The sequence below is a fragment of the Oryctolagus cuniculus genome, chromosome 1 (genome assembly GCF_051225735.1).
Source record: "Oryctolagus cuniculus isolate XC-2025 breed Fujian yellow rabbit chromosome 1, ASM5122573v1, whole genome shotgun sequence".
In the NCBI taxonomy this organism is placed as follows: domain Eukaryota; kingdom Metazoa; phylum Chordata; class Mammalia; order Lagomorpha; family Leporidae; genus Oryctolagus; species Oryctolagus cuniculus.
In genome coordinates, this window is record NC_142867.1 from 234,127,872 (window position 1) to 234,149,887 (window position 22,016).

At 57.1% G+C, this 22,016-nt stretch overlaps 1 protein-coding gene and 2 long non-coding RNA genes across 4 annotated transcripts in view; 2 read left to right on the forward strand and 1 right to left on the reverse strand.

The window, feature by feature from the left end:
• The window catches only part of PLPP7 (phospholipid phosphatase 7 (inactive)), a 32,928-nt gene extending 20,605 nt beyond the window's left edge, over positions 1–12,323 (forward strand). The window contains exon 2 of the mRNA XM_051835355.3: positions 12,086–12,323. Within this exon, the coding sequence (XP_051691315.1) occupies positions 12,086–12,114 (29 nt within the window). The 3' untranslated portion in view covers positions 12,115–12,323. The remainder of the gene's footprint in view (positions 1–12,085) is intronic.
• A 2,199-nt stretch (positions 12,324–14,522) lies between these two features.
• Positions 14,523–18,048, forward strand: LOC149128912 (uncharacterized). Its single transcript, XR_016226163.1, has 2 exons — positions 14,523–14,629; positions 17,782–18,048. It is a non-coding gene; the product is annotated as an uncharacterized LOC149128912 (long non-coding RNA).
• A 299-nt stretch (positions 18,049–18,347) lies between these two features.
• Positions 18,348–21,373, reverse strand: LOC138845430 (uncharacterized). 2 transcript variants are annotated; one of them, XR_011382664.2, is made up of 3 exons: positions 21,131–21,373; positions 20,454–20,702; positions 18,348–18,613 (listed from the first exon to the last, which is right to left on the reverse strand). It is a non-coding gene; the product is annotated as an uncharacterized LOC138845430 (long non-coding RNA). The 2 variants fall into 2 exon arrangements; XR_016226165.1 differs by having other exon boundaries at positions 21,001–21,356.
• Between the last annotated feature and the right edge of the window lie 643 nt (positions 21,374–22,016).

Here is a 22,016-nt window from a genome sequence, read left to right on the forward strand (position 1 = left end):
CATTTCACAGATGGGAAGACCAGAGGGTGTCAAGGCCACACCAAGTCCCCAGGGCACTTGTGAGCCTGGCCCTGTGCCCCTGCCCCCACTGGCTGTAGGCCATGGGTGCTGAGGACAGACGGGCAGAGACACAGGGCATCAGTGGCCTGATTCTTCCCTCCCGCACCTGTCATGCCCCTGGGGCCGGGACTGAGGGTCTCACCCGTGACCTCGTTTTGAGTATTTGAGAGTCTGCTGTGCACCCCCCTGCCCCGTGAAGTTCTCATTTGTCAAAATAAAGGGCAGGAAGTCGGGAGCCCTGGAAAAGCCAGGCGTCACCCAGGGATGCCGGGGCTGCGGATGGGAGAGGCCCTGGGAGAAAGCGCAGTTGTGGGTGTTGATTGGTGCACCCCCCCCCCCAGAAATCCACCTGCTGCAGGCACAGCTCCCAGGGCCTCAGCACGGGGCTGTGTTTGGAGACAGGGCCTTCAGGAGGCCCTAACCCCATCAGCCGGCGGCCCGTGTAAGAGGGAGAGGTCTGGACACACGTGGAGGGGTGACCAGTGAAGACACGAGAGAGACAAGGTAGGGAGAAAGGCCTCGGGAGAGCCAGCCCTGCCGGTGCCTCCAGCACCACGAGACCCCGAGATCGTGTGGGTGAAGCCACCCAGGCCGTGGTCATTGGCTGTGGAAGCCCTGGGCAAGGGATCCCATGGACCGAGCGGTCAGCTGGTGGTCACCACAGCAAGGACAAGGCTGGGATGGGGATCTGGACACTCTTGGGGGGCAGGGGGTTCGGGGCAGATCCAGAGAGGAGAGGGCCTGCCTGGGGCCAGGCTTCTGAGCAGTGTGGGACAAGCACTGTGCAGGGCCTGCTGGGGAGGAACCAGCATCGGCACAGGCACTGCCCCTCAACTTGAGCCCCTCCCTGCTACCAAGTCCCCTGTGCCCAGCCCGCCCCTGCCTGGGGAAGATCCAGAAAGGGCAGGGGTGGAGGACAGCAGGGCTGGAGAAACCCAGGAGCTCCCGGATCTGCCGCCATCTGGCTCCAGGGAGAGACGGAACATCTGGTGGCTGCTTATGCAACCCACATGCAGGGACACGTGGCCGGGCAGACTGGCGCCCTGACTCCTCCTCGCCGTCGTGCACGGACCCACTGGCGATTGATTAATTAGATGATCTCGGATGTGTGATTACAGGCAGATCTCAGAGCTTTCTCCCAGCTCTGGGGCTCTGTAACCTGCATGAGTGCACACACACGCACACACACACACTCGTGTGCAGGTGCAAACGCGGAAACACATACATGCTCCCATTCACTCACTGGCACATTTACACATGTGTTCTTGCACTCTGGTGCGCAGGCCTCCCTTACATTCCCACGCATCCTGATACGTGCACTCTTGCACTAGTGTGCACACTCACACTCACATGTTCACTCGCATGTAGGAATTCACATGAATCCTGGAATCCATGCCAGCTTTCACAAATAAACACAAACGTGCAGTACTGGGAACATTCTGATAATAAAAGAACTTTACACTGGGGCTGGCACTATGGCACAGTGGGTTAAGCCACTGCCTGCAGTGCCAGCATCCTATATGGGTGCCAGTTTGTGTGTTGGCTGCTCCACTTCTGATCCAGCTCCCTGCTAATGCACCTGGGAAAGCAGCGGAAAATGGCTTAAGTGCTTGGGCCCCTGCACCTGCCACCAGAGAGAAGTCGTGGTGTTCTTGTCTTTGTGCAAGAAACAATCCATGTGTGAGACAGAAAGCAAAGTAGGTGCACCCACGTGGGAGACCCAGATGAAACTCCTGGCACCTGGCTTTGGCTTGGTCCAGCCGTGGCCATTGTGGCCATCCGGGCAGTGAACCGGCAGGTGGAAGATCTCTTTCTCTGTCTCTTCCTCTCTCTCTGTAGCTCTGCCTTTTAAATAAATAAACAAACCTTTTAAAAAAAATTTTTTTAAAAAGCTATTAACTGGCCGGCGCCGCGGCTCACTAGGCTAATCCTCCGCCTGCGGCGCCGGCACACAAGGTTCTAGTCCCGGTCGGGGCGCCGGATTCTGTCTAGGTTGCCCCTCTTCCAGGCCAGCTCTCTGCTGTGGCCCGGGAAGGCAGTGGAGGATGGCCCAGGTGCTTGGGCCCTACACCCCATGGGAGACCAGGAGAAGCACCTGGCTCCTGGCTTCGGATCAGCGTGGTGCGCCAGCCGCACCACACAGGCCGCGGCGGCCATTGGAGGGTGACCCAACGGCAAAGGAAGACCTTTCTCTCTGTCTCTCTCTCTCACTGTCCACTCTGCCTGTCAAAAAAAAAAAAAAAGCATTAATTTATCCAGCATGCACAGTTACTGTGCTACAACCCTGACGCGCGTGCATGTACACACAGGAAACTCACGGGGCTGGGGGCTGGGCATTAGCGCAGCTGCTGATACTGCCGGGGAAGCCTGCGTCCCACGTCAGAGTGCCTGGGCTCTGCTGCTCATCACAGCTGCCTGCTAAGGTGCACCTGGGGAGGCAGCACGGGATGGCGGAAGGAACTGGGTGTCTGCCTCCCAGGGGGGAGCCCCAGGATGGCTTCCTGGCTCCTGGCTGCGGCTCCTGGCTCCTCCCTGGCTGCTGCAGGCACTTGGGGAGTGAACCAGCAGATGGAAGATCTCTCTGTGCCTCTCCCTCTCTGTGTCATTCTGACTTCCAAACAAATACATGTATTTTTAATTACAGAAGAAAACAAACAAAACCTCATGGAGCCATCAGGGTGCCCAGAGCCCAGCCTAGGACAAGCCATGGGTAACTTCCCAAGACCACAGCCAGTCCGTGGTGGCCAATGTGCAGCCCAGGGCCCCCACCCCCAGTCACCGCATGTAATCCCCTGGCCCCAGGGCTGAGCTGGCTGGTGGGAAAGGGCCAGGTTTCCAGCTCAGACCCTGAGAAAGCGCCTCCCCCAGCAGCCCAGCTGTGGGCTCTGGCAGCTCCCCTGTGAGCTGAGGCCTGGGGCCAGGCCTTGAGGAGGGGCCTCCAGCTGGGGGGAGAGATGCAATCTGAGCCCCCCCCCCCAGGGGGTCGGCTTGGCCTCTGCACCAGGCTTTGGTTGGGAGACGAGTTGGGACAAGCAGCTCCTGCAATTGTCACTCGGCTCAGCCTTCAGCCCGAGGGTTGCCACGGGGACCACAGCAGCAAGGTCTTGGAGAGAGGGGGTCGCAGACGGAAGGGGTGGGCTGACCCCCATGGGACTTGTGCGCCACCCCTCCCGGCCACCCCCCCCACTGCCCTTTCCTGTCCCCGCGCCCCAGGCCAGCAGATGTCCGAGGATCCTCTCCAGAGCCTTGGACGAGTTTCTTCAAGAAATGATCTACTTCCCTGATTAGTGTTGCGTAGGCCTGCTTTATCACTGTTTTAAAAACTAGACCATGCAAGGAAACCAAAAGCAAAAATATTGTTGGCTATTCCTTCCAGACCGTGTTCCATGCCTGAGTGAAAGCGTAGGTTAAGACCAAACAGCCGGCGCACTCAGCGTTCTGCAACTTACTTTTTTAGCTAATGTTTCTGCATCAACAACCAAACATCTTTATCTTGACTTGCGGCAGCCAGCGGGAGGTCCCTGGATGGGAGAGCCTACAAGCCAGCCTGCACCTCCCAGCTTTGTGGAAATGGAGGTGAAATTCACATCACAGGAGTGGGCAGCTGTGGGTTGCTGCTCCGGCCGCCGGCCTTCCACAGGGGAGCGCCTGGCTCGGGTCCTGACGGCTCCACTTGGGATCCAGCTTCCTGCTGTGCGCACCCTGCTAGGCAGCGGGTGATGTCTCAAGTACTTGGGCCCAGAGCACCCACGTGGGAGCTCTGATGGAGTTCCGGGCTCTCCACTTATGCTTGGTTCTTTCTTGGCTATTGTAGGCGATTGGGGAATAAAAAAGTGGATGGGAGATTCTCTCTCTCTCCATTCCCTTCAAATAAAATGAACATAAATGTTTAAAAAAGAAATTTACCTACCCTACAATTTTAGAAGTGTTTTATACATCCACAGTGTTACGTAAGCTCCACCTCTGTTCAATTCATCCCACCCCTAACACTCACTAATCTTCTTTCTGTCTCTATGGATTTGCCTACTATAAATATTTCCCTTTTATTTATTTATTATTTTTTTTTTGACAGGCAGAGTGGACAGTGAGAGAGAGAGACAGAGAGAAAGGTCTTCCTTTGCCGTTGGTTCACCCTCCAATGGCCGCCACGGCCAGTGCACTGTGGCCGGCGCACTGCGCTGATCCAATGGCAGGAGCCAGGTACTTATCCTGGTCTCCCATGGGATGCAGGGCCCAAGTACTTGGGCCATCCTCCACTGCACTCCCTGGCCACAGCAGAGAGCTGGCCTGGAAGAGGGGCAACTGGGACAGAATCTGGTGCCCCGACTGGGACTAGAACCCGGTGTGCCGGTGCCGCAAGGCGGAGGATTAGCCTAGTGAGCCGCGGCGCCGGCCCCCCCAAGAGTCTTTTTAAAAATCTGTATAACCACTGGCCCTGTGGCGTGGTGTAGAAGCTTAAACCCTTGCCTCTGATACCAGCATCCCATATGGGCGCTGGTTTGAGTCCTGGCTGCTCCACTTCTAATCCAGCTTCCTGCTAATGTGCTTGGAAAAGCAGTGGAGGATGGCCCAAGTGCTTGGGCCCCCGCACCCACATGGGAAGCCCAGAAGAAGCTCCTGGCTCCTGGCTTTGGCTTGGCCCAGCCCTGGCCACTGTGGCTGTTTGGGAAGTGAACCAGCAGATGGAAGATCTCTCTCTCTCTCTCTCTCTCTCTCTCTCTGTATCTCTGCCTTTTAAATAAATAAATAAATATTTTTAAAAATCTACATAACTATTGTCAGCCTAGTTGTAAAAACTTATATAGCCTCGTTTCACATTTGCCTTTTATAATTACTGTGCTCAAAAGACAACTGTGGACTGAACTGAAGCCCTAACTCCCAGAACCTGGACGTGGCTGCCTTTGGCAGACGTGACTCAGTTATAGCGAGGCAGGCCAGCAGGGGGTCCTAATCCAGTCTGGCTGGTGTCCTTGTGAGAGGGGGACCCCTGGACACGCCCACAGCAGGGATGCACCTGCCCAGACAAAAACACAGAGAAGGTGGCCGAGGAGAGAGACCGAGGGACGAAGCAGCCCTGCCCGTTCCTTGATCTTGGCCTTCCGGTCTCCAGAGGGTGAGCGAGTCAATTCCTTTCATTTCAGCCACCCAGTCTGTGGGAGTTTGCATTGTGGGAAAACAGAGTGGCATCCCCTAAATTTGCTGACCCTTTCTGTTTGTCCGCTGGGAGTGGCCCAGCCCTGCCTGGGTGTGGACAGGCCCTCCCCTGTGTGAGCCTGCAGCTGCCCAGAGGCAGAAGGGCCTCTTGGGGGCCACACAGGGCAGAGCTGACCCGGCAATGAAACCCCGGACAGCCCGCTCCCGCCCGCAGAGGCCCTGCTGCGTTTGGTCCTGAGGGTGGGCTCCTGGGGAACCCTTCCCACCCAAGTGCAGGTGCGCGCGGGCTCCCCAGGTGGTTCCAGCAGGGCGGAGCTGACCCTGACCTCCAGGCCTCTCAGCAGGAGAGGCGTGGCTGGAGCCGCCCAGTCCGTAGGAGGAGGTGGGAGGGATGGGGCTGGGCTCCCTGGTGAGCGGCTCTCAGCCGGCCTCCCCCTACCCCAGCTCCGCTGTGCCGCACCTTGCTCCACGGGTGCACCTGCCGGCTCCGTCTTCCCCTCCTTCTACTGTGACCTCAGCTGGCTCCAACACTCTGGTTCCACCTCTGGGGGAGTCCAGCTCACCGGGACCAGGGTGCAGGCAAGGTGCGCCCTGCCCTCGGCTAGGGCACTGCGCTCCTAACTCAGCTGAGATTCCTCTCACAGGCGAGCCCCAGGCTGGCTTTGGACTCTGCCGGTGTCCTCGCCCCTCTGAGAATCAGTTTCAGCATCTCTACAATCGGCACTCAGCTGTGCCAGGCTCCTGATCCTTGGGTGTCTCGGTGACTAGGTCTTTGGCTACAGCTTAATTCCTCCCCATACAAAAGCAGTGGAGGATGGCCCAAGTCCTTGGGCCCCTGCACCCTCGTGGGAGACCCGGAGGAAGCTCCTGGCTCCTGGCTTCGGATCGGCGCAGCTCTGGTTGCTGTGGCCAATTGGGGAGTGAACCAGCAGATGGAAGACCTCTCTCTCTCTCTCTCTCTCTCTCTGTAACTGACTTTCTTTCTTTCTTTCTTTCTTTTTTTTTTTTTTTTTTTTTTGACAGGCAGAGTGGACAGTGAGAGAGAGAGACAGAGAGAAAGGTCTTCCTTTGCCGTTGGTTCACCCTCTAATGGCCGCTGCGGCCGGTGCACCGCGCTGATCCAATGGCAGGAGCCAGGAGCCAGGTGCTTCTCCTGGTCTCCCATGGAGTGCAGGGCCCAAGCACCTGGGCCATCCTCCACTGCACTCCCTGGCCACAGCAGAGAGCTGGCCTGGAAGAGGGGCAACCGGGACAGAATCCGGCACCCCGACTGAGACTAGAACCTGGTGTGCCGGCGCCGCTAGGCGGAGGATTAGCCTGTTGAGCCATGGCGCCGGCTGTAACTGACTTTCAAATAAATAAATCTTAAAAAAAATTCTTCCCCATACAAAGGTGCTTCAGCAAGTTATTGGAAAAGTGGAATGAAAAGACAAGTTTATTTGGGCATACAAAAAAATTTTGAAATCCATGCAGTTTTTTTTCATAATAAGCATTCTCCCTGAACTTTAAAAATTTTTTAAAAGATTTATTTATTTATTTGAAAGGCAGAGTTACAGATAGGCAGAGACAGAGAGAGAGAGAGAGACAGGGAGAGAGGTCTTCCATCCACTGGTTCACTCCCCAGATGGCCACAATGGCTAGAGCTGTGCCAATCCAAAGCCAGGAGCCAGGAGCTTCCTCTGGGTCTCCCACATGGGTGCAGGGGCCCAAGGACCTGGGCCATCTTCTACTGCTTTCCCAGGCCACAGCAGAGAGCTGGATGGGAAGAGGAGCAGCCGGGACTTGAACCTGCGCCCCTATGGGATGCTGGCACTGCAGGCGATGGCTTTACCCGCTGCGCCCCGGCGCCGGCCCCTGTGTTCTGGTTTTCTGACTGTTCTACCTTTCTGGTGTCTTTTTTCTCCTTTCTTGCTCTCGTTCTTCCTTGTCCCTTTTCTGTCTCTGGAGACTTGGAATGCACCCTGTTCCCTTCCTTGTCACTGTAGAACAGTCACAGCCCCTCCCGAACAACGCCAGGACTTCAGCTTCTGCCCTCTGATCTGCCTCCGCCCTCTGATCTGCGTAAGCTGTCCAGTGTCTCGGGCCCCCTGCCCTGTTGGACCCCCAGAGGAAGCCCACGGTGGGCTCCTACTGCTTGTTTCTGGTTGTGAACCAGCTTAGCCCGGTCACTCGTCCTTACTCGTCAGCCACCGGCCGGCCCGGGGTCCTTTCGCATCTTCCACGCGATCGGCCGTGAGCTCTGGTGGCCACGTCCCAGGGACAGTGACCCGCTGGCCGCCACAGCCGCTGCGGCTCTGTCTCTGATGCTTCTCAGAGAAACTGCGGACACCTCTTCCGCTGCGCGGGGCCAGCCTTGCTGACCAGCCGACAGTCGCTTCTGGACGCGTCTGCCCTGGAGAAGCCCAGTTCTGCACGTTCCCCTTTCTGTCCACTCGGTTCTGTCCCACCTTGACCTCTGGACGCGGATCAGACCTCCCGGCATCTGCGGGCCGTGGGTGTTCTTGTCTGCAGCCACTTGCCTTCGATGACGCGATGATGCATGAGAGCTAATCTTTGTCCGCAAGGTCACGGCTTGGTCTCGATCAGCAGGAGGCCCCCTTCGGCACAAGTGTTTCCTCTTTGTAAAAGATTTATTCGAAAGGCAAAGGAGAGAGAGAGAGAGAGAGAGAGAGAGAGAGAGAGAGAGAGAATCTTCCACTCCTTGGTTTACTCCCTGAATGCCTACAACAGCCAAGGTCCTGAAACCAGGAGCTAGGGACTCCATCCGGGTCTCCCACGCAGGTGCAGGGGCCCAGGTACTTGCGCCAGCCACTGCTGCCTTCCCAGGCGCACTAGCAGCGAGCTGTTTCGGAAGTGGAGCAGCCAGGACCCAATCCCAGGTGCGCCGATACGGGATGCTGGCAGCACGTGCCCGCCCCTTTGGGGGTGTTCTTCCTTGTTCATGAATGGGGTGAAGTGTTTGAACCCCTTCAAAGGAGCTCACGTCCTGGGGTCACGGGCTCTTCCCTGAGGGACTCTCACCCCACTAAGCCTCAGTTTGTCTATCTCCACAATGGGTCAACAAGGGCACCCGCTCCTCGGGAGCTGACGGGTGGACCGTGTCTGTACATCAAGGACAATGTCACTGAGGCTTAGCCAGGCTGACTGGCTGCCCTGAGCTCCGTCAGTCTGGTCCCAGCCCCTCAGGTCCCCGCCCAAACACATGGGAGCCACGGGATTTCTATGGAATCAGAAAATCTAAGCACTCGGCGTCCCCTGGAGCGTTTCGGGTCATTCTCTCCCTCACCAGCCGTCCCACGTGCCAGGTGCTGGCTGGGCCTGGGCCGGCCGTGGACACACATGTGCCACAAGGCACCCCGGGCGGGGCCCGGAGGGCGCTCTGAGACCATCCTGGGGGGGACTCCCACAGCCTCTGGCTACTGCCTGGCTCCTGGGGACAAACGTTGGATTCCAAAGAAGCAGATGTGTCTCTCCCTCGACCCATAGCAGAGAGTCAGCCCTACCCCCACCCAGTGCAGCCAGCCAGCCCCACGCCTGCTGCTGAGGCCAGCCCCTGCCGCCCCCACCCCCCACTGGGCGGGAAGTGGCTTTATCCCCTTCCTGGTGAGGAGGCCGGCTGGAATGTGTCCCCTGATAAGGGGGCTGGGGACAGGGCAGGCGCCTGTCACAGGCCTCAGGGACACCTGTGACCGGCTGATAAGGACACTGGGAGGGCAGGACTGACCGGGAAAGGGCCGCCAGCACCCATCAGGGCTCAGGCAGGGCCTGTGGCTGAGGGCGTGGGGAGGAGGGAGGGAGATGCAGCCACACCCCCAGGGGCTCCCGGGGCGCTCCAGCTCCTTCCGCACACCCTGAATTCAGGAAGGTCTCAGGCACCAGACAGTCCTGGGTTCAAGGCCTGGTTCTATCCGTTAGCGGTGGGGGCCTTTCCCTGGTGGGCCTCAGTGTCCTCCTCTGTGAAATGGGGACACCGGACACCCACCCCCGGGCACCGAGGGTCAGCGGTCGAGGGGTGGTCTTGCCGCTGTTGAAGGAGCACACGGGGCAGCCGGGCGGGGAGGGCGTGCAAAGGCCCGGGGGCTGGGGAGCCTGGTCCTTTGAGGAGTCCCCCTGAATTCCTTCCTTATGGACTCCCCCACTGTCTTGGGCACCTCACTCAGACCCCTCAGCCCCCCGCCAGGGACCCTTCCCATCAGCCAGGGACCAGAGGCCCTGCCCCCAGGGGAGCCCACTCAGTGGCGGCTGCAGCCAGGGCCCGGAGCAGGCGCCGTGATAAAGCATCTTCCGGAAAAACAGCCCTTGCTCCTCAGCCCCTCCCACGCATCAGAACAGGTAGGCGCAGGGGGTCCGTGCAGCCTGGAATGGGGTGCTGGACCCCCTCTTCCGTCTGCTGCAGCCACACGGCAAGCAGACCCCGGGCGCCCGACAGAAGCAGGGCCACGGGGAGCCAGGATCTGCCCACAGCCTGCAGGTCTTGTGATGCAAGCGTGGTATTAATAACGCTGGCGGCGCCCAGAGCCGGCTCTGCCAGGTCCTGGGGCCTTCCTCCCCCCGCCCCGGCCCCCAGCACAGACAATTCCCGCGGGGGCGAGCCCTCCCCACCGCTGCACAGGCCCGGGCAAGCCTCACTGAGCTGCAAGGGACCCAGGAGGAAGGGCCCGGCCCGAAGCAGGGGAGGGGCGCTCAGGTGGCCACAGCTCGGGCTCCGCTTTCTGACTTGGTCACTCTGAAGATCGCTCCCCAAGGCAGTCCTAGTTTCTTGATCTGTGAAGTGGCCGGGGGTGGGGTCCTAGAAGTCTCTGCCCCCTTGTGTTGCTGTGAGGACCCAGTGAGGCGGCTGTCACAGGACAGGGCCTGTCTCACCCGGTGACCTGGTCCTTGCTCGCCTGCGGTTCTGTCCCAGAGCGCTCTCTGGTGGTCATAGGTAGTCATTGCAGGCGCTCCACGGCCCTGGCAGCCTGGTAGGACCGAGGAGAAAGAGCCACTTCCTTCCCTTTGGTGCCAATGACACACGTCACGTCCCAGCCCTGAGTCCTGCCCCCTCCCGCCTGGACAAGCCTCAACCACCTGCACTTGTCTGTAAGCGGGACCTTAACGGCTCCCGGGGGCACGGGCTGTGCAGAGGAGAGGGTTTATGCTTTTATTTTTATTTTTTAAATATGTATTTATTTATTTGAAAGGCGGATTTATAGAGAGGCAGAAGCCGAGAGAAAGAGAGGTCTTCCATCCGCTGGGTCACTCCCAAATGGCCACAATGGCTGGAGCTGCGCCAATCCGAAGCCAGGAGCTTCTTCTGCGTCTCCCACGTGGGTGCAGGGGCCCAAGGACTTGGGCCATCTTCTACTGCCTTCCCAGACCATAGCAGAGACCTGGATGGGAAGTGGAGCAGCCAGGACTCGAACCAGCACCCTTATGGGATGCTGGCACCACAGGCGCTGGCCCCAGTTTATGCTTTCAGATTCAGTGGCCAGGGAGGCCTGAGTTGACCAAGTCCTGCAGGAGGCAAGCAAAGGCCTGTATGCTTCCAGGGAGAGCAAGAAGGCAGAGGCCCCGGCATGAAGAGAGGCGGGCATCAGGGGACTTGGGGAGGGGCAGGCAGCTTGCTGTGTGCAGCAGGGAGCTGAGGGGTCAGGGAGGCCTCTGGGCAAGGGGCATCCGAGTTGAGGCTCGGATGTCAGGAAGCCTGATCCTGGACCAGCCCTGAGCCTCGTGTCCTCTGCGGTCCGAGGCCAGCCACGTCCCCTGGGCCTCGGTTTCCCCACCTGCTGCCTGTGAAGGTGGCCTAGCTGACACCCAGGGTTGGGTGAGGTGCAGGGACGCCGCCCCCCTCCCCGCCTCCAGCCTGGCCCCCGGCACCCACCTCAGCCTCCGCGTGGTATCTGTGTGGGTGGGGGTGGCAGCTCTGAGCAGAGCCAGGACCTGGGTGTTTGGTGTGGTCATCGCCCCTGTCTTCTCTCCTGAGCTGAACCCTGGCTCCCAAAGAGACACACTGGGGTCCTAGCCCCCAGGACTTCACAAAGCTGCCTCATTTGGGCTTTACTGGGGTAACTGAGTTGAAATGAGATGGGGAGACGGGGGGGGGCGATGAAGCTACGGCTCGGGAGTCCCAGTTCCACTTGTGATTCCAGTGTACATTACTGTGCACCCTGGCAGACGGCAGGCGATGGCTCAAGGACCCACACGGGAGACCTGGATGGAGTTCCAGGCTCCTGGCTTCAGCCTGGCTCAGCCCCGGTTGTTACGGGTCTTTGGGGGAGTGAGCCAGTGGATGGGATATGTCTATGTCTGTGTGCGTGTGACTCTCTGCCTTTCAAACCAACAAGTGTAAATAAAGAAATGAAATGAGGTCATCGTAGTGGGCCCTAATCCAGCAGGACTGGTGCTCTTATAAAGAGGGGAGACACAGATGTGTGCAGAGGGCAGGGGGTGGGATGCACACAGGGAGAGACGGCTGTGAAAGGCAGAGGTTGGGGAGGGGGCTGGGGTGCATCCGCGAGTATCCAGAAGCTGCCGGGAGCAGGAGGACTGTCCGGAACGAGCCATCCGCAGTGCCTCTCAGACACAGGGGGTGGAGGCGCACGGCCTTGACTCTGGACCTTGGAGCTTCAGATGTCCCTGTGGCCCTAAGGCACCCCGCTTGTCGTATTTGTCCCAGCAGCCCTGGCTGCCATGTACAATACAAATCCCAGTGCAGGGCCCTGCCAGTGCACTGAAGCCAGGAAGTGCACCCCAAATCAGGAGTCAGTACCGAGGCGTATCACCCAAGTTCAAAGCTGCAGAGCCGGGGCCAACACTGTGATGTAGCAGGTAAAGCCACCGGCATCCCACATGGGCACCAATTCAAGTCCCGGCTCCTTCACATCTGATCCAGCTCTCTGCTGTGGCCTGGGAAGGCAGTAGAAGATGGCCCAAGTGCTTTGGCCCCTGCACCTGTTCCTGGCTCCTGGATTCAGATCAGCCCAGCACTGGCTGTTGCAGCCATTTAAGGAGAGAACCAGTGGATGAAAGACCTCTCTCTCTCTCTCTCTCTCTCTCCCCTTCTCTCTCTCCCTCCCTCTGCCGCTCTATAACTCTGCATTTCAAATAAATAAATAAATTTTTTAAATGCTGCAGAGTTTTGTCTTTTCTATTTATATCCTTTTTCTCTTACATATTTATTTCCTTTCCTCTGCCATATATTAAAAAATAGCTTCAATTTTGAAAATTCAAAACCCCAACCTAGCAGCTTTTCTACTTGTTCCTCCCGCAGTGTTTCATGTTTGAGCCCAGGCCTCCCGCAGGCCTCAGCTCAAATGTGGGTCACTCCAAGAGGCCTGAGGGAGGCCTGAGCACCGGTCACTGTCCCTGACCCCCCCTCCACCACCGTGCCCAGCACTGGGCACTGAGTTGTCCTTTGTTCCCTGCCAGTCTCTCCTTCTGGGAGTCAGAACTGTGTGGACGAGGATTTCTGTCTGTTTTGTTCTCTGCTGGAGCCCCCGTGCCTGGAACATAGCTGGCGTTCAGTAAATATTTATAGAATAGATGGTGGAAGGAAGGGTAGGTGGATGGATGGATGGATGGATGGATGGATGATGGGAGGGTGTGTGTGTGTGTGGATGATGGGAGGGTGGGTGGATGGATGGGTGTGTGAGTGGGTGGATGGGTGGGTGGGTGGGTGGGTGTGTGAGTGGGTGGGTGGATGGATGGGTGTGTGAGTGGGTGGGTGGGTGGATGGATGGGTGTGTGAGTGGGTGGGTGGATGGATGGGTGTGTGAGTGGGTGGGTGGGTGGATGGGTGTGTGAGTGGGTGGGTGGGTGGATGGATGGGTGTGTGAGTGGGTGGGTGGATGGGTGGGTGGGTGGGTGGGTGGATGGGAGGGAGGGAGGTGGACCCATGCATAGTGGATGCATGCAGTGTTTTGCTAGTTGTCTCCAGTGGGCTGAGCTCACACGTGTGGCAGCCTTATTTCTGTGCCACCTCACATGCTACAGGACATGTGCTACAGACAGAAACAGACATGGACGACTACCCCTACAGCACACTGAGACCACAACCTGCAGGTCCCCTGGCCACTGTGTCCCCTTAGACATGATGCCCTCCCTTCGAGATACGCAGGCCGATTTGGTGCGCCGATGCCGGTGTGGGGAGCCAAAGCTAGTGCTTGCCTCTGGCTTTCCAGGAAACCTGAGGCTCCTAGCAGTGCCCTGGCTTCAAGATGAGGCTCCCTGAAGCCCGGCTGGCCCAATGCCCCTCCAGGCCCCAGTGGGGACGTCCCTTCCCTGGGACAGCCACTCTGGTGGTGTGCGTGACTGGCTCCAGAGCCTGGGGCCTCCCCTCTGACCAGCCTAGGTGTAGCATCCCACAGCTGCTTGCTGGGGCTTACTGAAGGTGGCGGGAGGCCCCCCCTTCCCTCCCATGTCCTTCCTCCCCAGCCCAGGCTCTCCCCGCTCCTGGGCACCTGCCCCTCTGGTCTCCCCTGAGTTCCCTTTAAGCTGTTTTAAGGGGAGACAGGGGAAGGGAAAAGTTACAAACACCAGCATGTCATGGCTGGCGTTCGCAGGACGGGAGAAACCAGTCTTGTATTTTGGAGAAGAGGGGCCTCTGTGCATGCGTCCACCTCTCCCAGCCACCAGCGCCAACCTACACACCAGTCCAGGTCCTGGCGTTAGGTGCAAAGCCCAGGCATGGCAGAGCTTAGCAGCGGGCAGAGAGAAGGCAAAGAAAGGACGTCCAGGAGACACCCACCCTCCTGGTACCTGGGGGTCCTTCCTAGGATGAGGCCAGCGGGGCTTGGGCACGCCCGAGGGCTCTTGGGGCCTATTGGATTTGCACCTGGTAAACCAGTAGGAGCTGCGTCTGTGTTTGGACACAGTAGTGGGAGCTGGCCAGGGTTCCAGATCTAGGAGCAGCAGTCCGCTGCTTAGAGACAGCCTGGGGGCCAGGGGCTTGGCGACGAGTCAGGGCCCCGAGCTCGGCTCCCCGAGGAGGCAGGTGAGACTGAGTGCGGCAGCCCTCTGAGCAGCGTGGTGCCTTGGGAGCCCGCAGGTCGGGTTCGGGGTTTACTGTTTCGACTGTGGGAAACCACTGGACAAGGACTGCTGCGGTTGCTGGTGTCTTAACCTGTAGGCTCCCCCTCTGTATGTCTGTCTCTCTCCTTCTCCCCCTTTGAACTGGTCAGGGAGAATGGCTGTGCGTCCCAGGACGACTCCCCGGCTGGATTATCACTGTACCTAGTACGCACTGAGGCCTGGAGCGCTACATCGAGTGTGCAGTGGAGCCCGGGTGCTAGCCTGGGCTGACGTGACTGAACGTGTGTCCTTGTCCTCAGTCTTCATAGCCACTGGGAGTTGCACCTTGCTGCCTTGGAGGGATCGGACCCGGCTGTGTGTGATGTCAGGCTGTTCCTCAGGACCCGCTGTGTGTGTGTGATGTCAGGTTGTTTGTTAGGACCCGCTGTGTGTGTGTGTGATGTCAGGCTATTTGTTAGGACGTGTCGTGTTGATCCATCCTTCAGTCTATGACATCCAGCGTGCTCTCTCTCTCTCTCTCTCTCTTTCTCTCTGTAGGGTTAGCAGATATTGATATTTTGTGCCTCATTTTAATGAACAATGGTTTTATCTTCCATGCCGTCAACTAACAGTTCTTACTAAAAAGGCGTCAAAGTGTTATGTTATTAACAAATGCTTCAAAAATCTACTTAAATTCTTTGGAATATTCTTAAACAGGGTAGACAAGTTATTGAAGTTTGCGGATACAATCCTTTGTTCCTTTAAAAAAGAGATTTATTTATTTGCTTATTTACTTGACAGGCAGAGAGAGAGAGAGAGAGAGAGAGAGAGAGAGAGAGATCCTCTATCTGCTTGTTTACTCCCAGATGGCTGAAACAGCCAGGGCTGGTCCAGGCCGAAGCCAGGAGCCAGGAGCTCCTGCAGGTCTCCCACGAGGGTGGCAGGGACCCAAGTACTCGGGCCACCTTTCCCTGCCTCCCCCGGCACATTAGCGGGGAGCTGGATCAGAAGCGGAGCAGCTGGGACTCAGACCAGCGTTCCGATATGGGGTGCCGGTGCCACAAGTGGTGGCTTAGCCTGCTCTGCCACAGCACCAGTCTCTCCCACGGACAGACTCTTAGAGGTTATTCTCACCGACCCTCCCATCAGGCTACCAGAGAAAGCCTCACATCCCGGGAATCACCAAACCAGTCCACCGGCACAAGGAAACGCGTGGGCTGCCAGCTGCAAGAGCCCTGCTCTGAGGGTGGCGAGCTCCGGTGTGCTGAAGCGGATGGATCGGCGATTCTCGCTGCACAGCTCGGAGAAGGCTCAGGTCTCTCCCTCCACTGTTCCTGCTGACACAAAGTTGTGACAGTCATACCCAGTAAACAAACAGGAAAGTCAAAATATCAAAGGGGCGCGAGTCCAGCCTAGCAGTTAAGACGCCAGCCCAGATGCCCGTGTCCCGTGTCACGGTGCCTGGATTCGAACTCAGGCTCCAGCGCCTAACTCCACCTTCCTGCTAATGCAGACCTCGGGAGGCGCGACGATGGCTCAGCGGGTCAGTGCCCGCCACCCATGCGGAAACACGGATGGAGTGCCCAGCTCACGTGGATGGAGTGCCCAGCTCCTGGCTCTGCCAGGCTCAGCCCTGGCTGTTGCAGAAACTTGGGAAGCGAACCAGTGGGTAGGAATCTCTCTCTCTCTCTCTCTCTCTCTCTCTCTCTCTCTCTCTCTGCCTCTCAAATAAATAGTGCTTTGCTCTTTCTGCTGTAAGCGGAGACCTGCTAAAAATACCTTGTGTCATCCATGTGACTGTGCACTTCGTCCAAACACCTGTTCCTTCAGCCCCGCCTCCTCCTGACCTTCCAATATTTGCTGTTGAAGAAATGCATGTTAGTTCCCGATCAGTTTGGTTTTTACTTATTACAGTTTTTACCTAGCCTCTTTAAAACACACACACACACAAGAACAAATGGTTCTCAGTGGTACTGTTTCTCCTTTGCTATTAAGAAAAAAAAAAAAAAACAGCTTCAAAACATTTATCTTCAAGTTTCAAGAAATTTTGAAAAATACTGGTTTGAGCATGATACAACTTTAAATTCAACAGCGTTGGAAAAACCGCAGCGGTCTGTGTGGACATTTGTTGTTTATGTGTTGTGCTACTTGGGATGGCTTTGTATTATGTAAGCTAATAGCTCAAGGCCAGTCTAGCTCAAGGCCAGGCTCTTCATTTGAAATGTGTAGGCACAAATCCACATCTCAACAACTGACGTCCAACAAACTACACAGATTTGACACGTACAACCTGGAGCCATCGCCATAGACAACACATCTCCCTCAGCCTCACAGGTTTCCTGGTGCCCCCTCCCAGTCCGTCTTTCCCACCTCTCACTCCCCACGGCAGGCAACCACTTTTCTGTTGCGAGAGTCTAGTTTCCACTTTCTAGAATTTTCCACAAATTGAATTATGCAGTGGGGACTCTTGGTCTGGCTTCTGCTCTGCAGCCCACTTATCTGAGATGCAGACGTGCTGTGGCGTGCATCAAGGGCTCCTCAGCCCAGCCCCTCCTCTGTCCTCAGAGTAGCACTGGCTGGCCCCTGCCTCCCTCCAACACGGGCCCAGTGACTCCATCAGGCGACCTGGGGTCACCTTGTTAGGTAGGAAGTCAGATATGAGCTTATGTGTGTGTGACATAAAGGCCTAAAGAGAAGACGTCTATGTCCAGCATATGCATCTGCATCTCAAAGTCATCCTGATAATGTTTCAGGGACAGCCCAGTGTTCACATCCTGCCCTGCCCCCTCCTACCCGATAACCTGCCAGGTGGGGTCCCCGCCCCTTCTGCCTGACAGTCTCCCACAATCTCCCAGATGCAGCCCAGTATCTGCATGTCAAACACCCTGCTCCGGATCCCCATTCTCTAGGGGGTCCTGCTCACCCTTCCTCTGAACCCAGGATGGCCCAGCTAGGCTTCCTCCTGTCTGATACCTTCAAGGGAAAACTCAGATAGGAGCTGTGGGGAGCAACTGGGAGCAACTCGGACTAGACTAAGTTACTGGAATTAAGACTTATTCTATGCATCTGCTCTCCCACAATATGGCGCTGGGAGAGGAGGAAACAGCTTCTACACAGCTGCCTCCAGTACAACCAACAGCAGGACCTGCTCCTGATTGGAGGAGAGCAGCATACTCGGCGTGTGGGTAGCAGAGTTGGGATTGGTGGAAGAGGACTATAAAGGAGGAGAGAGACAACATGCACCAGGAACATCTAAGGGGAACATCTAAGAGGAACACCTGTGCAGCCCCCGAGAGAGCCAGTCGGCGGTGTGCCGCTCCCCCACGGAAGTGGGGAAAAGTGGCAGGGGGAACCGCCCCTCCACGGAGGTGGAAGGGTCGGTAGCCAACCCGGGAAGAACCAGCAGCAAACCCGGGGAGGGCCGAGCAGACAAAAGAACAGCGCAGGGTCCTGTGTCGTTCCTCCACGAAGACGGGGAGCGACATAATGGTGCCGTGACTCGGATATGAAGCCTAGGCAGGGTTTAGTGTCGTTCCTCCACGAAGAGGGGGAGCGACAGGAGCTTCTTAATATTTACAGCCATAAAGTCCTTTGTTTCGGGAGGAGATGAGTGAACACAGAGACCCATCTCCTTAAAACCCCCGGCCTCAACCGGACTGCACGATCAGCCCTCTGCCTCTCTGCTGAGCCGCCCACCTGGTCTGGCCAGGTGTCATCTCTCCACTCAACCATGTCACCTCCACCCCACCCCCCCCACCTAGTCTCTCAGGATCCGTCTGGAGAAGTGCCCATCCATCCTTACGGATGTCCCTGCCCTAATAAACCTTGCTATTTTGCCTCCCACTACTCTCTGTCTCACGCCTGAATTCTTTCTTGCGCGAAGACAAGGACCCTGCGATTTCTCCAGTAACACGGTCACGGCTGCAGTAATTATCTGTGCACAAGCTGAGCGTGGACGTGAGCTTCCGTTTCTCCGGAGTGGGATGGCTGCTCCACTATGGGGAGTGTGCGTTTAGCATTTTAAGAAACTGCCAGACGGATGTGCAGAGCGGCTGCGCTCCTGGCCGCCAGCACCGTATGTGAGTTCTGGGCGCAGCAGTCAGGGTTTAAGTTTGGTGGTGTGAGGCATAAACTCACTCTGAGTGTTTTGTTATTTGTTTTTTTTTTTTTTTAAAGATTTATTTTATTTATTTGAAAGACAGAGTTACAGAGAGAGGTAGAGCCAGAGGGAGAGTGAGAGGTCTTCCATCTGGGTTCTCTCCCCAGATGACCACAGCGGCCAGTGCTGAGCTGATCCGAAGCCTGGAGCCAGGAGCCAGGAGCCAGGAGCTTCTTCTAGGTCTCCCACGTGGGTGCAGCGGCCCAATCACTTGTGCCATCCTCCACTGCTTTCCCAGGCCACAGCAGAGAGCTGGAAGGGAAGTGGAAGAGCCAGGACTCAAACTGGCGCCCATATGGGATGCCGGCTCTTCAGGCTGGGGCTTTAACCCCGTTATGCCACAGAGCCAACCTCTGTTTTGTTATTTGAAACTTTCTTTTTTAAATTTCTATTTTTCATTTTATTTGAAAGGCTGAGACAGACATCTTGTAACCACTGATTCACTCCCCAAATACCTACACCACCCTCATGTGGTGGTGGGGAGCCAGAGAAGAGTAGATTTGAGAAAGATTTTGTTAGAGGTACATCATGGCCGCAAAAGACTTTCTCACTGGCAGCATGCCATTAAGGTGATAGTAATCTAAAGAATAAGACACAATTGTCTAACATGTATTTTTTTAATTGACACATACTAATTATACGTATTTGTGAAGTGCAGTGTGACATCTTCACACACGTGTGCCATGTGTAGTGAGCAGGTCAGGGTGATCGGCACATGCCATCTCAGACTTTTATCGCTTCTTTGTGATGGGAACATTCGAAGCCCTCTCTAGGGGTGGGTGGGGCACCAGGTTCAGCCGGCTCTGGCGACGCCTGCATCCCATCCTGGAGTGCCTGTCCCAGCTCTGGCTGCCCCACCTCGGACCCAGCGCCCTGCTAACGTGCCTGGGGAGACAGAAGATGGCCCAAGTACTCCGGCCCTTGCTGCCCCTGTGGGAGGCCCAGATAGTGCAGGTGCCTGACTTCAGCTTGACACAGCCGCAGCTGTTGTGGCCATCTGGGGAGTGAACCAGGGATGAAAGATCTCTCTCCTCTCTCTCTGTCTCTCTACCTTTCAAATAAAAAGCAGATCTTTAAAAAAAATCCTTCCTACTCCTATTTTGAAATAGTTTTTGTCAACCAGTTACCTACTGTGCTATAGAACACTGGAAATTATTCCTGCTGACTGCACCCCTGCACCGTTAACCATCCTCTCCCCACTCCCCACCCCTACCCCCCACTTCCTAGGCTTGGTAACCACAGCTTCTATCCTGTTCTCCACGTCCTTGAGACTACTTTAAAAAATATTTTGAAGTTTATTTTCATGTATTTGAAAGGCAGAGACACGGCGATCTCGCATCCACTGAGAGACTTCCCAGCTGGGCCAGCTGTGGGACCACAGCTCATGGGGCCCCGTGTGGGCGCAGGAACGCCAGCTCTGAGCCAGCACTGCTGCCCTGGGGTGCGCATGAGCAGGAAGCCGGGTCGGGGGCAGAGCTGGGACTCCATGTGGGGCACTTACGTGTCACCAAATGCACGCTTCACACACGGCCTCACACGGGAGAACATGCAGTAGGTCTCTGTGCCTGGCTTAGTCTGCTTAATATCCCCTGTCTCACCCATGTTGCTGTAAATTATGAAATTCATTTTTTAATTTATTTATTTGAAAGTCAGAGTTACACAGAGAGAGAAGGAGAAGCAGAGGCAGAGAGACAGAGAGGTCTTCTGTCCACTGGTTCACTTCCCAACAGCCAGAGCTGGGCCTATCTGAAACCAGGAGCCAGGAGCTTCTTCCCAGCCTCCCACGTGGGTGCAGGGACCCAAGGACTTGGGCATCCTCCACTGCTTTCCCAGACAATAGCAGAGAGAGGGATCGGAAGTGGAGCAGCTAGGACTCGAACCGGCGTCCATATGAGATGCTGACAGCAGCTTTACCCGCTAAACCACAGCACTGGCCCCAAGATTTTATTTATTTTACTAAGATGGCTATTTTAGACAAAACCTTTAGAACACAAAGGGTTTGCTTTCACAGCTGGCCAGAGTAAGTTCTAGTGTTCCATGGGGGAGGGGAGGAATTATAGTTCACAACCATTGATTACTCTGCATAAATTACCGGAAGAGAGGACGTGGTGGGCTCCAAACACGAAGAAAAGATAAGGAGGTGCAAACGTAACTGCCTGACTCGATCAGCAGCCGTGCGTTGGAGTACTGTTCCGTACCCATCAGTAGCGGGGCTGGCGCTGGGGCACGGCCGGCTAACCTCCGCCGTGGGCGCCAGTTCCCGTGGTAATCCTTAATATCATTCACGTGTCCCCATGCATGCTTCTCGCTGGTTCCGAGGGGCACTGTGCACTCCGGTTACCTGACACAAGCGAAACAAACCCGGGGTCATTCGTGGGTAGTCGTAGCCCGACGAGCGACCCGTTTTGATCGCCTTGGATAAGGGAACTGGTCTGGAATGGCCCTATGGCCTCATCTGGGGTCTTCTCAAGACAGCCCCCCACTAGCACGGCGTTGAGGTCTCGTTTCTCTCTCACTGGGAGCCCCTCCGGATGCATGAGCCCCTCCGCGTGGGCCCTCGGAGCCCCGATCACGAGGGCGAGGGGCTCGGGGGCTTCATTTTCCGGGGTCATTATGACGTGGCCCTGGGGTGACGTCACCCTCGTTGAAGGCAAGGCTCCGCACGAGGCGACACAGCGGGCTTGGTCGTCACGTAGCATCGCCAGCAGGACGGCCACTGCGGACATTCGGGCGCGTCCCCGGGGGGCTCCCTCAGGACGGCAGGTGCACCTGCCAACCACGTTCTCTCAGAGAGTGAATCGGGTCTCCCCTGCGCCTCAGGGACCTCGCGGACAGCCCGGTCCGGATCCAAAGGGGGCGTCCGGCTGAAGTTCCCTTCCTCCGCCCTAGTTCCTGCCCAACCGCCGCGCGCCCCGCCCCGCGAGGCCTGGGACCCGGACCCCAGGCTCCGGGGCCAGGCCCAGGGCCCCGCGACTCCGCCGCATCCCGCTGACGTAACGTCTGCTCGAACCCTCTGAGCACCTCGGCCAATCGGAGCTGGCCGTGGGCGGGAGGCGACGACGTTGCCCAATCGCGTCCCGCCGACTACTCGCGCCTCGCCCAATCGCGAGGCGATACCGTCAAACCGCGGACGAATCAGGGAAGGCGGGGAAAAGAGAAGGGGTGTGGCCACGTGCCCTGTCTTCCACGCCTCGTCGTGGCGGTTCTGGGCATGCGTGAAAGAGGCGGTATCTATGTTTTGTCTAATTGGAGGAATTGTTGCAAACGGTTCTTCCACGCTGTGATATTTGGTTGAATTAAAACTAAACATTCAGGCCGGCGCCGCGGCTCACTAGGCTAATCCTCCACCTTGCGGCGCCGGCACACCGGGTTCTAGTCCCGGTTGGGGCGCCGGATTCTGTCCCGGTTGCCCCTCTTCCAGGCCAGCCCTCTGCTGTGGCCAGGGAGTGCAGTGGAGGATGGCCCAGGTGCCTGGGCCCTGCACCCCATGGGAGACCAGGAAAAGCACCTGGCTCCTGGCTCCTGCCATCGGATCAGCGCGGTGCGCTGGCCGCAGCGCGCCGGCCGCGGCGGCCATTGGAGGGTGAACCAACGGCAAAGGAAGACCTTTCTCTCTGTCTCTCTCTCTCACTGTCCACTCTGCCTGTCAAAAAAA